General features: G+C 34.9%; 3 protein-coding genes across 6 annotated transcripts in view; 1 reads left to right on the top strand and 2 right to left on the bottom strand.

The window, feature by feature from the left end:
• The window catches only part of LOC147762345 (RNA helicase MOV-10-like), a 156,082-nt gene that overhangs the window by 19,857 nt on the left and 118,641 nt on the right, over positions 1–17,584 (top strand). The window lies entirely within an intron of this gene.
• LOC147762346 (uncharacterized) lies at positions 1,895–3,841 on the bottom strand. The gene is made up of 3 exons (XM_087012117.1): positions 3,624–3,841; positions 2,780–3,360; positions 1,895–2,498 (listed from the first exon to the last, which is right to left on the bottom strand). The coding sequence occupies exons 2-3, from the start codon at positions 3,097–3,099 to the stop codon at positions 1,970–1,972; spliced, it is 849 nt and encodes a 282-aa protein (XP_086868243.1). The 5' UTR covers positions 3,100–3,360; positions 3,624–3,841; the 3' UTR covers positions 1,895–1,969.
• The window catches only part of LOC106178464 (uncharacterized), an 85,010-nt gene continuing 81,125 nt past the window's right edge, over positions 13,700–17,584 (bottom strand). For all 4 annotated transcript variants that reach the window (XM_087012111.1, XM_087012114.1, XM_087012112.1 and 1 more), the window contains 4 exons: positions 17,124–17,199; positions 16,038–16,113; positions 14,409–14,523; positions 13,700–13,823 (listed from right to left, as the gene is read on the bottom strand). The gene's annotated coding sequence lies outside the window, so the exon portion shown is untranslated. The remainder of the gene's footprint in view (positions 13,824–14,408; positions 14,524–16,037; positions 16,114–17,123; positions 17,200–17,584) is intronic.

Genomic DNA, 17,584 nt, shown 5'->3' with positions numbered 1-17,584 from the left:
GAGGGTTAAAATATTAAATAATTAAGTCTTGTCATCAAGTTTGTGTAGGCCTAAAGAAATTTCCCATTGTTGCATTTTATTTGACCAGCACAATTAATCTGACTGATTAGGAAAGTTCAACCAAATATTGGGCTCAAATTACAGGAGGGGGAATCCAGAATATAGATCTACAGGGGTCTGGTGCAAGTTTGCCTTGGTGATTCATCTAGAGTTACATATCTCCTCCTGTTTGTGAATGTGGATGTCTACAACAGTGGAAATCTTAGATAAGATTACAGTCGTTATAAAACGGGTTGCAGTAGAGAAGTTATGAAATACCTGCAGTTTTCTTTTACATAATGATTGCTGCTACGTGCAGTGATTTTAAAAGACAATGTTACTTGTTGACATGAAGCACAAAATGTATTTTTTTTTTGTTCAAGTAAGAAAATAAGAAAGACATTTGGTACGAGTGCACTTTTAACAAGAGGTTATGACTACAGAAATTATCTTCTGCTGTGATAAAAATCTTTAAATTTGATGATGCTCACATCACCAGTGCCCCACGTGTCTGTTGTTTGTTTGAGAATTCCACTCAATTACTAGAACAAATTCCATCTGTTAAATTTTGAGTATTGAAAACTGTAGTTTGATGCAAAACAATTTTTAATAATTAAACTGAAGAAGGCATCTGTTTTACAAGTTTCTTATTTAATATTTTTTAATTTAATTATTATTATTGTTTTTGTTGTTATCCTACAGTCCTGGATGTAATAGTCAAACCCATTTTTGACTACATTTGTATAAGTCACCACATAACAAAATTAAAAACATTGACAGTCAAATTTTTATCAATTTGGTTCCACGCTAAAATTAGTACCAACATCTTTATCTTTAATCATGTAATCTTTTTAAAAAGCATGACTCACATGAGCGTGAAAACCATTAAAATCGCATACAGAAACCTAAGACCCAGTAAAATTGTTAGTGGGTCATAGCAAAAGTAATGCACGTGACAAGGTTCGCATACTAGGACGTATTTTACTTTGATAAATCTTGCGTGCGTGGTTTTGGCTGGATGATCGTGGATGGCGTGTTCGATCTCAGTTCTAGTTCGATACGATTCAGACAGCAGAAAATGAGAATATTCGGAGACCGTTGCTTTGTTGTGCACGACGTTCATGCACTATGGTATGGCATTGACATGCAAAAATAAACGATAAAATTGTCATTCTTCCTCGACTTAACTGCATTTGACAAACAATATCATTTCTACTTGTTTTGGCGTTTTTGTTTTCCAACTTTTTCAAGTACTTCATTCTCATAAATATTACATCTTAAAGTACAAAGGTGAGGTCGATCTTAGACCACAAATTATGCCATGTAACGTCGCCCTCAATGACGGGAAGGATGGTTAGAGTCCACTAACTAAAGCCTATAAAAGACAGAGTTTGCTTGGAGAAAAAAAGAACTAAAAAATGTCCAGTTTCACGGTAGAATTCGTCAGATCAGGTACCAAGTTCATTGCAGAATAGGGATCTGCTTGTTCACTGCAGAAACGAGAACCTCAATGTCAGAATAAACAGTGTCAACGTTGGTGGTTTCAGAGCGTCCAGTGGCCTGGTTTATTGCAAAATCTCCAACAGCGCTCGTCTGACTCTTTGGTAAAGAGTAATCGCCATTTTGGGTTGGCGTTAGAGACACAGCAGTATCTGGACACATGGCATCCATCTAATTCTACTTTATCCCCCCCCCTCCATCCCTAATTTTAAATCTATTCGTCTGTCTCCCTCACTCCATCCCTCTCCTCCACCCTCCATCCCTAATTTTAAATCTATTCGTCTATCTCCCTCTCCCTCTCCCTCCATCTCTCGCCTCCACCCTCCAATCCCAAATATAAATCTATTCGTCTGTCTCTCTCTCTCCCTCCCTCCATCTCTCCACCTCCGTCCTCCATCGTCCTTTACCCATCCGTCCGTCCGCCCGTCCGTCAATGCGCCCCTACCTCCCCCCTTGCATGTCTGTCTGCCCGTTCGTCAGCGTGTCTGTTTACCCCGCTTTTGAACCTCATTAACCCGATCTTGTTAGCGAGCCTCCTCTCTGTCTCACTCAACGGCAATCGGCTTTCGGGCTCTTCCCACATGCAACCTTCAACGAGATACCCCAGGTCGGCGTAGAGGGCAGAAGTGTGCATGATCTTTCCCAGCAACACCCCGACGCTGTAGATGTCCGAGAAAACAGATGGCAACTCCCCTCTCCTCACCTCTGGGGCCAGCCAGCAGTATCTGTCCTCGTTCTCACGGTCAGAGTCGATGTAGTAGGGGATGGAGTTTCCTACATGGGTAGCATTACCGAAATCGATAAGACTTACTCTGTACCGGTGGGGGTACTGTGGAACAACTTGAACCATCACGTTGTCGCACTTGATATCGTTGTGGAGCACGCCACGGCCATGACACGAGTGGACGGCCCTCACCACCTGGACGCAGATATGGATGAAATCCGCCCTGGTCACGCTCCTTTTGAAAAAATACGATGAAGTGGATATTAAGCAAATAACTTGATTAAATGATAGATTCATCTATGATAAACGGATATTACAGAGTCTGAGAGGAGCCAATTTCCACATTCATATATAAAAGATACTTGGTAATTGCCATTAGAGAAATTGATAAATACATGCATAAATTATTTACGGGGACAAATAACAAGTAGGAAATAACAAAGAATAAGAAAAACAGATACATGATAATGATAGGTGCAGATAAATATGATCAAAGTAAGGTATCAATGCTCATACCTTTGAAAGCTAAGATTGGAGATCCACTTCTTCAGGAATTTCCTCAGCGTTATCCCCGGTACGGCCGACATCACAAGACCGGGCCTATTGCTTCCTACCACCTGGCCGTACACTTTGGGGACACAGTGGAGTTCACTAAGGGACAGCAGCACGCTGGCTTCGTGTGCCATCTGCATGGAGCTGCCTCTGAAGAAAAACTTCACAGCGACGTCTTGGGACAGCCCGCCGTCGACGGGATAATAGCGATGCAGTATGACTTCTCCAAAGGCACCACGCCCTAGTACCGATACCCCACCTGGCCCTCCCCGTAGGCTGGTCATGGGGATATTAATCAGGCATCCGTATGGGGAACCTAGAACACCAGCGCGGCAAGGCGTCCAAGTTTTCCATGTCTCTTGACATGGACTCCACGTCCTCCATAGAGAGGTCTCGCTACTTGGTGTTTCCGAGGTCAAAGAAAAGGGGCTTGATTCATAGAGACGAGATTTGTGGTGGTAATATCTCTCTCCTAGTGCTCCCAGGCCGATGTCTTCAAGTAAAATACTATTTCTCTGTTCGCCAGTAATCTTACGGACCTTACGCTAGAAGAAGGTTGAAAAATAACACGTGTATCAGATATATCGTTTGCGTTAAAAAAAAGATGTATATCTTAATTAGTCGAAACTGTTTTTATAACAAAACATTGAGAGAGAGAGAGAGAGAGAGAGAGAGAGAGAGAGAGAGAGAGAGAGAGAGAGAGAGATGCAATCATACAATATTTACAATAGAAAGGGAAAAATGAAAGTTGAAATAAGTTTGGACTCATAATACACGTATGAAGGCATGTAATGTAATGTAATCTTACCTCTTCAGAGCCGCTCTGCTGCCCGTAAATGGTATAGTACTGCCCAGAACTTAGAATGATGGGCAGCACTTTACCAACAAAATACAGGGTTGCACGCCCCTTTACAACCTGATGAACGAAACAGAAAGATGCGCAATGGCAGATAAGCGGACCGGTGGACGACAGGAATACATGAACTGGTTTGAATGCATATATTACTTCAGTTATATGTGTGATGCACATATATTTATATATACAATATCATCTATGATTCCATTTAATTACGCTAAATGTTAAAACAAATCACGGGTATGTATTCGAATTCTGATTCACTGTCAGTTTAACAGTTAACAAATGGAATCATGAGTTTTGTATGAGGTCATATGACACACCTCATTTCAGTTGCGAAATTGTTTTGTACAAAAAACATTCACGCATTTTTCTACTCAGCTTGAATATTTAGGGTGCGCTCTAACTCTTGCTACAAAAATACTTACACGTTTATACAGAAAAGTAAATAAATCCATCGTTTTATCGCGGAATGCGACACTTAATATAGCCATCTTGGCTGTCGTCAAGAAAACAACGAAGATGTCTTTATGGCAACTGTGGATGGCGTCATAAACCATCATGACAATCGACTTACTTCATGACGTCACAAAGGTATAATCAATTGTCGTGTGAATATTTTAGGTTATATCGCTATAATTTATAATTCCATAAAGCGAATCAGTAAAAAAATCGTTACTGGCAACAATTTCTAGGTATCGAAAATAATAACCTGGACTAAATCAAGTTGATAGCAATAGTTTTCGTCAGGCTGTTTTGTCATGGTTTACTCGCTTCATTAATGATATTATTTCTACTAGATTATACTGTTGTTTAGGTAATCAAAACAAATATTTTAGTGCACAAATAAGTGTATTATCATTACACATCTATCATTTATGTTTTCTTTTTTATATTTTTGTAAACACGTACCTGTAAGTCTTCTCAGTAGTAAATTTTATAATTGACATAGTCATAATATTATGATATAGTCTGGGGCACCGAAGTTAGTGTCTATTGTCTTTTTTTTTTTTTTTTTTTTTTATAAACGCACCTGGCAACTAAAAATTTGTTTCGTATTCCAAAAACGATTCTGGCAACCAGAAACTGGTGTCGTTTTTCAAAAACGAACCTGGTAACTAGAAACTAGTGGTGTTTTCCAAAAATGATTCTGAGAAACCAGAATCGTTTTTGCGGAAGGAAACAAGAGTGGATGGAGGAAGGAGTGACCGGAGATAAACGCCTACCGCGAGCAAGTGACTTCCACCGTAATAATAAGCAGTCCTCCGCCGTGCACCGTGCGCTGACGCCTTGCGCTGACGACCGCCGATCGTTGTCTACGATGAAATATCCTAGGTAATTAATAATAACTTGAACTGTTTTTTTACACAACATATTGCAGATTTTCTTTATAAATATTGCTCAGTTAGTTACATGCAATTAACAGTATTTAAAAGTGATTTAATGAAACAACGCGCCAAACATTTTCTTTCAGAATTTTCAAGACAAGAAAAACTTGATATAATACAAATATATACCAATTCTTTAAATTATTTTGCTCAGTTTAAATATGTGTGTTTTATTCGTGCAAAGACAGTTAAAATATTAATTGTGTACATGTAGAGTTTTTACTTATGGAATATTATCTATGGATGTAACACACAAGACAATTCAATAACGTTTTCCTTTAAAAGTGTCCATCTATGTTTCAAAAAGAAAGAAAGAAATATCAATAACCGTACGATTACGCTATACATACCGTAAGATTGAATGAAAATCCTCTTTTCTGTCACAATCCCGCCCCAATTCGTCCACTCGACCTATGAAAGCTAATAAACATGCCCAGTCAAGCAAAATCAAGTATGTTAACTTTGAAAATGATTTTTTATTTTTATTCATTTATTTTTGTTGTGTGTGTGCGTGTCATTATGACTTCATCAGCCCCTAATCCTCTTTTCGAGATGGAGACTTATTTTGCCTTCTCATAAACTATAATTCAAATCGAAGCGTCCGTGACCTCTTCATTATTATGTAAATCAGGTGAGCGTTTTGGTGAGAGGTGCTCAGTTAGGACCAAGGTCAGTAGAAGATGGAGAAGAAGGATGCCCCATGCCATATTATTGCTACTGCCACATGTAGGCCGAAAAGGTGGCACTGAAACCGGCAGCAGTATCTCGTAAGTAACGTAAAGATGATAGAAAATGTATTGTGTCGATTTTTGGTTTTGCATTGACGATATTTTCCTGAAATGGTGCACTCTAGGCATAATGACGATGAGGACATCTAACTGGCGTGAAGTATACTTTCTCTTAGCTTTCCCTCATGGTCTTTTGGGCACCCTTTTGTTTTTGATACCATTAGCTTTCCATGAGGGTTCAATATGAATATATATTTGTATAATTTTAATTGCGATTTAATTATAACGCAAAGGATACTGACATGAATACATGTAGCTGCAGTGAACATGTGCTGCTTCATCAGATGTTTAGATATTGTTTCATGAATGGGAATTATATCCTTTAATTCCAGTGACTCTAAGTACCGTTTTTGAAGATACCAGAAGCGTCCTACTCAGAGACACATTTCGTGTTCGACACATGCAGCCCCATACCCATGTTTTGCATTGACGATATTTTCCCGATATGGTGCACTCTAGGCATAATGACTATGTGGACATCTAACTGACGTGAAGTATACTTTCTCTTAGCTTTCCGTCAGTGCTTTTCGGGCACCCTTTTGTTTCTAATACAATTAACTTTCCACGAGGGTTCAATATGAATATATATATATGTATAATTTTAAAGCTTAATTGCGATTTGTTAATTATAACTCAAAGGCTGCTGATACGAATTGCTGTAATGAACGTGCACTGCTTTATCAGATCTTCAGACATTGTTTCGTGAATGTGAATTTATTACTCGAATTCCAGTGACTCTAAGTACCGTTTACGAAGATACCAGAAGCGTCCTACTCAGAGACGGGTTTCGTGTTCGACACATGCAGCCCCACACCCATGCCAAGATTTCCTCCTATGCCAACGTTTGTCTGCTCGTTAATTTGCAGGGACGACATTTAGTAAGTAATTTTATGCTTGCTTTTGGTTGTAACATTCTGCTTTCAAACGTATGTCAAATTAAAAGTCGAATAAAATGAGCTTTTTATTTATGAAACTTCTCCCAGTAATTTAATCCATACTTGGCGTCCACCCTGCATGTCGCTGGTTTGCTCTTTTTGGTAATTGTATATTACTATGTCATACTGTAGTACAGTGCTCTAGGGCCATTCCGTGGTATTTGGTCTGCATACCTCAAAATTAAAAAAAAAAAGAATCCTACTTACAAAACTTATAATTTCTGAAACCAGACACCATAAGACACCAGAATCCAAAAGGAATTTTAGGTTTTGATGATTAATTATGATTTTATTGACACTTTTATCCGGAAAACTTATAAAATAGTGTTACGGATGGACATTTTTATTTTTGATATATTTTTCATAATAGTGATCATTTTAAACAATAAAGGCTAAATACATAAAATATAACTTACTTCTTACATTTAGTCAAGTGCATTAGATTAAAAAAAATTTTGATTATAAAATAATGGATTAATTAATATCAATTTGTCCTCCCGAGATGATTTTGGTACCTATTTTTTAAGTTTTTCTCAGTAACTACAAAAGCTAAAAACTTATAACTTCATATTCTCAACCATGATATGGGCCAACAAAATACGAAAACATTTTTGCTTAGAACCACTTCAATAAGAAATTTAATCCAAATATATAAGCATTAAACATGACACCTAGCACTGTGGAAGGACATACGAGGCATTTTGATTGGACAATAACAGGTCATGTGACTAATGAGCCCTAAACCCTTATGTCTTTCAAGATAATATTGAACTTAAAATGCACAATTATCATATATAGAAGCATTTTTAAACTGAGAAACATTTCATTTGAATAATTTTGAAGTTATTATTAGTTAGACAATATATTATATTTATAATTAATAAATTTGGTAAGATATTCTCTCTTAAATGTCCCAATATTATTTAAAGATGATCAGAGCAGATGAGAACTTATATCATAGGCAAAAACAGTAACATGTTTGAAGATGAAATAAATTATCATGGGAAGACATGTTTACCTTTAATATTATTCATTAAACTTATGCTGGTATGTATTCATAAAATATTATTATTAGCCATGTTTTACATTTTATTTAGCAATGGACAGAACGTCCTTCCGAAACGCGTCCTTCCGTGACGCCTACTTGATTTTTTTTATATGTAAAATTTTCAAATTAATATTTTTTCCAAAAAAAAAAAAAAAAATGTTTATATATTGAGAAAGTGAAATAATCAAATATTCATATTTTGATTTGACTTTAAATAATATCTCCACAGACAGAATTTTGGTGTTGAAGTTGAAAGTTAAAATTCCATGTCCATTTCAAGTCCTTCCGAGACGCTATTTATTATAATTTTTTCGTAATGATAAATTTTTAAACCTTATTTTTTGCCTAAATATAACTTACATATAGAGGAATAAACATACAAAAAAATGGACCTTCTAACTTTTTTACTTTTTAAAATATTTTCATTTGAAGTGTCAAATGACCTTCCCTAATGACAAAAAATACCTCGGAATGGCCCTCTATCTGATCATAGTGGTATGTGGGTTATTTATGTATACTTTTGTGTCGGGTTTGATACCCGTCCTTTTTCGAATCCAGAAACGTTAGATTTGAATTTCTTATTTAATATAAATAATGTCTGTATAAAATGATAAAGTGATTGTTTTAAAATTATCATATATTAATTTCCAAGAAAAGAAATGTTTTCTATTTGTCACTGAAAATATGTGTGGGCAAATCTGCAACTTGACACCTCGCTGTAAACTTGAAGATATACTCTTATTTATTCTAAATTATGTTGATTTCTGGTAACCCCGTTACGTAAAATTACATTTATCGTGTGTTCAGTCGAAAAAGAAGAAGAAATTTAAATCTACTAAAGACACTGTTAATAAAACGTACAACTCCTTAGAAATCCCAACAATATGTAATGGCAAAATGTGCCCACGTTACTGCCGAATTTTCCACATATACAGTAACGATTTTCACAATTATTAATCTGACACTGTGGTTGTGAATAAACTTCCTCTGGTTCTCGGTGTTTTCAGTGCTGGGCGGGGATCAAACATCTGTTTTCTGAAACAAAGTTAAACCAAGGGGTGGGGTAAAGATTGCCACCCGCAATAAAAATTAATTTAATATTGCAGCAGTAGAATGGAAATCTTTGTTGCATATGTGATAAGAAAACTATTCCTATAGTTGGCTACAAAATATACACAGAATTGGGATCATTTATACGCCGTTTAGGACTTCTATTACAAAACAGTAGTGCCGAAAAACAAAAACGGAAATGGCATTTAGATATCATTTGTCCATTAATATGTTTTTGTAGGACTGACATTAATCATAGCCTTTTGCATTCCATATTTTGAAAATCACTTGAGCTGCCGCAAAGCCCAATTTTCGGGAGGTAATGAGTAATCTGAAAGGAATCGATGAATATTTAGACTTCAACTTTTGTCAATTTTGCTAAAAAAGATAGTGAACAATTCATAATTCTTAAAAAATCTATAGATTTTTAAAAATAACATTATAGGATTTATTATATTATCTGTTATTCTAAAGTCCATTATTACTGTTTGGTCACTTATTTAAGAAAGTTACGGAATTATCATCTAAAAATGTTATTACTAAGCATTTTGTTCCTCCAAACGCTAATTTCGATATTCAACCTAAGTGTACGTAAACCTTAATACTTCGTTTGGTTTGGATTTTTAAAGTAAAAAAAATGCCTAAAACGTGCAGAGGAGCGTTATTAAAGTTGTTCTGATTTGTTTTATTTTGGGAGCAAGGAGTGATTGAGAAAGACAGGCTTGGTTAAATATTAGTCCTGCGTTCCCATGCTGTGTTATTTGTGCTTACTGTCATCACTGAAAACCGAGAACCAGAGTAAATTTTAAGTGAATATGAAAAGTCACTACAAATTTTCTGATTTTTAAGTAACCTTTTCAGTTTTGTTTGTGTATTATTCTGAATTTGGCTAAGACTTGGATAATCATGTAAGCCATGTCTTTATGTGGCTCCTGATTCCCATGCTTTGCAAATGTAAATTTTCATCCAGAATTACGCCCTGTATATTTGTTCTCGGCTTTAGTGCAAAGAAAGCAAAGATTCAAAATTTCGATTGGCAAACTTCCAGAAATCTCACAAACATGATTAGATCTGTTAATTGTTCACGAGAAAACTAAATTATGCATTGTCATTTGCCTTCTATTAACTCTTTACGCAGTTCAGTAATATATTCTGTTCCTTGACGGAATTATTCGTATTCGTTTGACCTTTGCTTTTAGAAAGCTTTCCAATAATATTGGTCGTGTTTTCCATGTCATTCTCGTAGTATAATAGAAATGGGTTTACAACATTCATTGAAATTTGAGAAATATAGGAGAATTTTGGATTTTGAACTGCATGCCTCTTCCATTACCGTTTTACCTAAGCTAATATAAATGGCATTGGGATATTTAATTATGCCATTAACGCGTGTTATTTTTATATTTCAGAACACTGCCATTTCCTTTGCCAAGATACTGCAAAATGTACATACGACTGATAGAAGCTGCCCTAGTCTTCCGTATTTTGGAACAGGACACGGACTGGAACATGCGAAAATTACATGTTGACAGTCGTTCATGATTTTCAAAATGATCGCTTTGTATTAAATTTTCTGCATACTGAAATGGCGCACTTAGATTGATCGTTTTTTGTTTTCCTAAAAATCAGACATCAATTATTATGTACAGACACATCTGTGTCTGTACATATAGCCGTCACCTGCGACTGTCGTCGCCGTCGCTGTCGCCGTGCACTTTCACCGAAAACACGATAAGTGGAAAACCGTTTTACTACAGAAACTTACAGAACTGATGAATATTAATAAAACGCAGGTCAAGTTCGAAAATCAGCATGATTGGGCCATTTCCTTAACAGTTATGCTGTTTTTTTTCTTCACATTTTTAAGCATATATGAAACACCGATTACACGATAAGTGGAAAACCGTTTTACCTTTAGGCTTGATACATACAGAACTGATGAATATACATAAAACGCAGGTCGGATTCGAAAATCAGCATGATCGGGCCTTTTTAAAAAGTTGTGCTGTTTTTCGCTTTTTCAGCATATATGCAACACTAATAACACATTCCAAGGAAAACTAATAGGCCTTGAAAATTACTGGAGTGATCAATCTTACTAAAATACAGGTTGAGTTTGAAAATCAGCTTGATCGGTTAAGTTTTGATGAAGTTATGCTTTTTTGTATACAAGTGGTTTTTCATCAAATTTGATTCTTAGGCATGTTAACTGTACAGTCTCATTATTGAGACGTGTGAAAGTGTTCTTTTAACATTCTCTGTATCTTAACCATATTGTTTGTTAAAATGATGGTAAACCTGTTATCATATATTGTGTAATAAAGTGTCAAAAATGGAAAGACATCATTGCAGTTTGTCAGATTCAATCATTATCTATGTTCAGAATCTCAGAATGGAGCAAACTGGAAATTTAAAATTGCTCTATTGATATATTTCCTATGTCAACAATTTTCTTAGTTGATCATATAAAAATGACAGTAAATTGATTATATTGCTTTATGCAAAAAAGGCGTTGAAAATAAATAGAAATAAGCCAATTTCAGTACAGTTATCTCTTGTTTACAAGAATGATTCTTAGGATTGACATACAGCTCAAATTAGAAACCAGCTCTATCGGATTATCATTTTTTATTGAATTTATGCATTTTTTTGTGAAATTTTCATTTTTCTCATTCTGACATTTTCTAAGTATGAACATGAACTCTCATGGGCCTGAATCCTTATGTTTTTACTTTCATCAGTATTACCTGTTGTGCATTAAAATTTGAATTAAAATTTGACGTTGACTATGCAGTTAAGCATAACGTATTATTGCATTAGAATTGACAGAATCCTATTTTGTGCATTATTTTCTGCTTCTTGTCTGTACATTTGACAGCTTTGCTGCTTATCAAATTATGCCATAAGGATTGATCGATATAAATAATAAAATATGATTTTATGATAAAACTTTAATTTGATTCCACTTGACCAGTCAGTTTCTCTTCAATTTTCTTATGTTATGCCATAGTTTCATATATACTATAATATGAAATAATAATATAATATTATATAATAATAGAATATAATATGAATATGAAAATAATATAATATGACAAGCCATAATATAATCTCAAAGTGCTTACAAATCACAACTTTCAAATTTAAAGGTAAAGTTGCATTTTCACCAGATCGCAAGTTGAAAGTACGATTATTTAATGTTATTTACTACTGTATTATTCATTATGATCTACATTGTAGTAGAAAATTTTATTTTATCATTTGTAACTGTACTCTGACATTTGTGAACGACAATCGTTTTTGCCTGAATAAATACGCTTTTTGAGGAAGTTTACCTTTTTTAATCTTGTAGATACAGAAGTGAAAGTAGTAGTATTGATATACTGAATTTTAAGAACACATGGGTGAGTCCATTCGTTTTTTGAGGGGAGACAGGTGGGAATAGTCCATTATGTTTACGAGGGGTGACAGGTGGGGCGAGTTCATTCAAATTTTAGGGGTGACAGGTGGGGCGAGTCCATTCAATTTTAAGGGGTGACAGGTCGGAAGAGTCCATTGTCTTCGAGGGGTGACAGGTGGGGCGAGTCCATTCAATTTAAAGGGGTGACAGGTCGGAAGAGTCCATTCAAATTTAAGGGGTGACAGGTGGGGCGAGTCCATTCAATTTTAAGGGGTGACAGGTCGGAAGAGTCCATTGTTTTCGAGGGGTGACAGGTCGGAAGAGTCCATTGTTTTCGAGGGGTGACAGGTGGGGCGAGTCCATTCAATTTTTAGGGGTGACAGGTGGGAAGAGTCCATTCAATTTTAAGGGGTGACAGGTCGGAAGAGTCCATTGTTTTCGAGGGGTGACAGGTCGGAAGAGTCCATTCAATTTTAAGGGGTGACAGGTGGGAAGAGTCCATTTTGTTTTTGAGGGGTGACAGGTGGGGAGAGTCCATTTAAATTAAAGGGGTGGCAGGTGGGATGAGTATATTACGTTTTGAGGGGTGACAGGTGGGGCCAATCAATTACATTTTTAGGGGTGATAAGTGAGACAAAGAATGTAAGAACATTTACTGCATAGGACTACTAGGAATTCAAAATTGGCTTACAAATATATGAAGGAATTGGAAATAATTTGAACATTATTTGGAATAGACCAAGTAAAATATATGCGAATAAATGATTAAAAAAAATAGGACTCGGGGGGCATTTGAGCAGTTCTATATCATCAAAATAAAAGGTCTAAATTCCTGGAACAGTCAATGTCATTTACAAAAAAGCGGCAAAATCTTTTTTTCACTTGATCATTTTATTCAGATTTGTAATTGCATTATATATACAAGTATTTAGATAGTCCAATTGGCGGTAGCAAAAGAACTTTCTATAAAAAAGCAATTAACTACATTATGAAAAGTGAGAAAATGATATTCCGGAGGATGGGCAAATTTGTTCTAAAGTACACTGAAAATATCATGACATGGAAAATTTAGAAACAAAATTAAACTTCAAAAAGCTGGTTTGTAATTACACTGTGTTTATAGAAAATCTTTTGGTTCACCTATAGCCTTGCAGCAGACTTTAGATTTTTAAGTACTCAAATACTATCGTTTTTAATACAAGGTACGTTTGCAAAGCTTTTGAACCATTTCACTTTCAAATATTTTCATGTAACAAAGCAAATTGTCAAAGCAATACCAAGGGCAATATTTACAGATTATATTAGGTAGATTGAATTTGAAATTGCTAAAACAGTTATTATATTTATACCTTCATACTCCTTTTCTATCTATTACTATTATCAATATCATAATTTTTCATGTAAAAATATAACAAGAAATCCCAGACAAATATATTTATTCAATTCTCATAAAATAAATGCCTGAATAGGCGTAGAGTTCCTGAATGTGAACCAAAGGTAAGGCTGCTAGCAGACGCATGTTGAACTGTACCTCGGTGGGTTTCTGAAATGAGAAAATTATTTTTAGCAATTTTTTATTTAATCTGAACGGCTCTTAAATTTTCAGCAATGAATGATAAATCACACGGGATAGAGTGATTTAAGCACGCGTTGGCTTGTCCAAAATATAGGCAAGCAGGAAATAAGTCAAGGTTGTCTTATGTTAAACATGATCCAAAATGAATGAATAATATTCTTAGAGAGCAGTCCTAGAATGCAGACGTCCAAGTTAATGGTAAATAATAATTATAATGATAATAATAAATATATAAAAATACGAGGAAAGCCAGATTAAGTCGAAATTGTAATAATGTCTTTCTCATCTGAATATCTCTGCGTCTAGAAATTTTCAACAAATATGCAGAAGACATTTAGAACTATTTTGCTTAAAAATCACATGAAAAGACAACCCATTTCATTTGCGGATCGTAATTACGCATACTATTGAATGTCATCGCTATGCATCACACCCTAGGAATTCAGGACAGAATCCACCAAATAATTTCCCATTGACGACCATGGGCAGCAGACACATTGACATAACTCCCAATGGCACAAAGATTTACTGTTGAAAAGCTTTTTTTCTTACCGGCAGTACTTGATCACGTGGACCCCTCTTGTTTGTAAACAAACCACTGCACCGCTCACAGTCAGTAGCTCCCTCCGCCAGAGGTCTCACGACTGCACGACACCCGTGTCTGGTCCTGAAAAAATATTAGCATAGTTTATATTAATTTGCCTGTTAATTGACACCAGAATTAACCCTAGCAAAACACACAAGAAATATCAGGAAAAATTGGAAAAAAATCACTAATTTTTTTCACAGCACTACAATCGTGATTGGTCTTTAGTGGAATCTGCCCTGAAGACAACGCTTTACATCCTAACCCAACACAGAGGTGCATTTCACATGCTGAAGTGTCCAAAAATAAAATAAAATAATAAAAAAATTGTATTCAATTTTTAAAACATATATGTGAACAAAAATCCACCACTGTCTCAATTTTAATTTAATTTTTAATTTTTACTGTGTCTTTACATGTTAAATCACATTTAACATTTAACAGCAACCAATACGTTCAAATATTCTACTAGAGGGGAATGTGAAAGAAATAATCCCCTAGAGACATTGATTATTGAAAAAATGCATTTTAGCAATTTAATTACAACGTGTGTTATTATCAAACTTAGACAAAATGGAGGGACATATCATGGTGGTACTTTTAACACTTTGCATTTATGTTTTAAAGTCCAAACAATTGTAATTTTTGTAAATTTCTGAACATAAATAGTGTTCTCATACAAGAACATAAACATTTCTGCATCTGCTGCCCGATATACTGAAGATGCTGCTGAGATAGAAGTGTTAAAAAGCAGAATATAGGTTTTGAATATAGGGAAACTTTGTTCCCTTCATCTTTATGCAAAAGTGAGATCTGTTCAACAAATTAATGTCACGAATGCAAGTCATAGTTAACAAATAATTACAAAAACATTGCATATACTACTCACATTAACTTTTAAAAAATCAGTAATATTAAGATTACAATCCAGATGAGCAAATTTAGATAACAAAAATCGTTTAATATATCTACGTTCTTTTTATGCACAGTTTAACCGGTAGACTTGGGTTAGCCAAATCAGTTTTCAACTACATGTAATTTTCGCAAATTGAGTCTTAAATGTGTGAACTTTATATACTCCGTTACACAAACAAAATGATCGATTGCAGTCTGTAAAAATGACACTTTTCACTCAACAAGTTTTCAACTACATGTAATTTTCGCAAATTGAGTCTTAAATGGCTATAGAATAATAGAAATTTGGAAACCCAAAAGGGGTTTCCAGATCGTAGTTTTCGTAGTAAACCTAGAGAGAAAATTGCTGAAATTTCCCAATTTTTTTGCTTTGGTCTAACCCGGATTGCCTGCCTTCAAAATTAAAAATTTATTTCCAGGGGCGAGCGAAAATATTGTAAATGCCAAGTTCCGAGTGACGAGTGAAATGCTCGCCATTTAGAAAATAAAAAATCTGAAAATTTTTAATCTTTCGATAGAATATTGACAACTAAGCATTTAACTATTTTTAAAATGGATTGAATTGATTACGTATTATTTGTAAGATCAAAAACGTAAGACTACTTCAGTGCGATTTATTTTTCTTCAAAGTATTTTAAAGGACGCGAAAAAGTAACAAATCAACAAATGTGCAAACTTACGTGAACAGAGTTTTCAAGGTTGTCTTCTTCGTCTTTTGATAGAAAGGTCAAATTGAGCTTTGTGAGTTTTCCTGGACTAAAAAAACAAGTTTTCCGTATTTTGAGCATTATATTTGCATTGAAATAAACGTAAAGTCACAACTTGCTGTCTAGCTGATGAATATCGCAAATAGTTTTACAAACATCACAGAGGCTAACAGAGATTTAAAATATTATAGTAATATTGTTCCCTTCAACTATATGCAAAAGTGAGATCTGTTCAACAAATTAATGTCACGAATGCAAGTCATAGTTAACAAATAATTAAAAAAAATATTGCACATGCTACTCACCTTAACTTTTAAAAAATCAGTAATATTAAGATTACAATCCAGATGAGCAAATTTAGATAACAAAAATCGTTTAATATATCTACGTTCTTTTTATGCACAGTTTAACCGGTAGACTTGGGTTAGCCAAATCAGTTTTCAACTACATGTAATTTTCGCAAATTGAGTCTTAAATGTGTGAACTTTATATACTCCGATACACAACCAAAATGATCGATTGCAGTCTGTAAAAATGACACTTTTCAGTCAACAAGACAGCAAGTTTCCAATCTTCAAAAGATGATGCAGATACGAGTTAAAGTAACCTCGCTATGGAGATTAAGGCTTGCGACTTTCACACATGGCGATAGAATAATAGAAATTTGGAAACCCAAAAGGGGTTTCCAGATCGTAGTTTTCGTAGTAAACCTAGAGAGAAAATTGCTGAAATTTCCCAATTTTTTTGCTTTGGTCTAACCCGGATTGCCTGCCTTCAAAATTAAAAATTTATTTCCAGGGGCGAGCGAAAATATTGTAAATGCCAAGTTCCGAGTGACGAGTGAAATGCTCGCCATTTAGAAAATAAAAAATCTGAAAATTTTTAATCTTTCGATAGAATATTGACAACTAAGCATTTAACTATTTTTAAAATGGATTGAATTGATTACGTATTATTTGTAAGATCAAAAACGTAAGACTACTTCAGTGCGATTTATTTTTCTTCAAAGTATTTTAAAGGACGCGAAAAAGTAACAAATCAACAAATGTGCAAACTTACGTGAACAGAGTTTTCAAGGTTGTCTTCTTCGTCTTTTGATAGAAAGGTCAAATTGAGCTTTGTGAGTTTTCCTGGACTAAAAAAACAAGTTTTCCGTATTTTGAGCATTATATTTGCATTGAAATAAACGTAAAGTAACAATTTGCAGTCTAGCTGAAGAATATCGCAAATAGTTTTACAAACATTACAGAGGCTAACTGAGATTTAAAATATTATAGTAAAACACGTTTAAAGGCCTAAGGGGCGCTGAGGCGGATGCACGATTTTTGAAGGGGGGTCCGCGGTTGGGAAGTCGATCCCCTTGTCGTGGGGTTCGGGACCCGAAAAAATTTGGTATTTTGATATTTGGTACAGTTTAGAATTGTGATTCAGCTAGTCAAAATTCCAATTTAAAGAGGGGAATATCTGTGTGTTTTTTTTTTTCAGAAATCGAAATGGGGCCGGGGGGTGGGGTTATTCTT

The sequence above is a fragment of the Lingula anatina genome, chromosome 4 (genome assembly GCF_051362555.1).
Source record: "Lingula anatina isolate TDL-2025a chromosome 4, LinAna3.0, whole genome shotgun sequence".
NCBI classification, from domain to species: domain Eukaryota; kingdom Metazoa; phylum Brachiopoda; class Lingulata; order Lingulida; family Lingulidae; genus Lingula; species Lingula anatina.
Note: the sequence above shows the minus strand (reverse complement) of the source record. Positions and strands in the feature narration are given on the sequence as shown.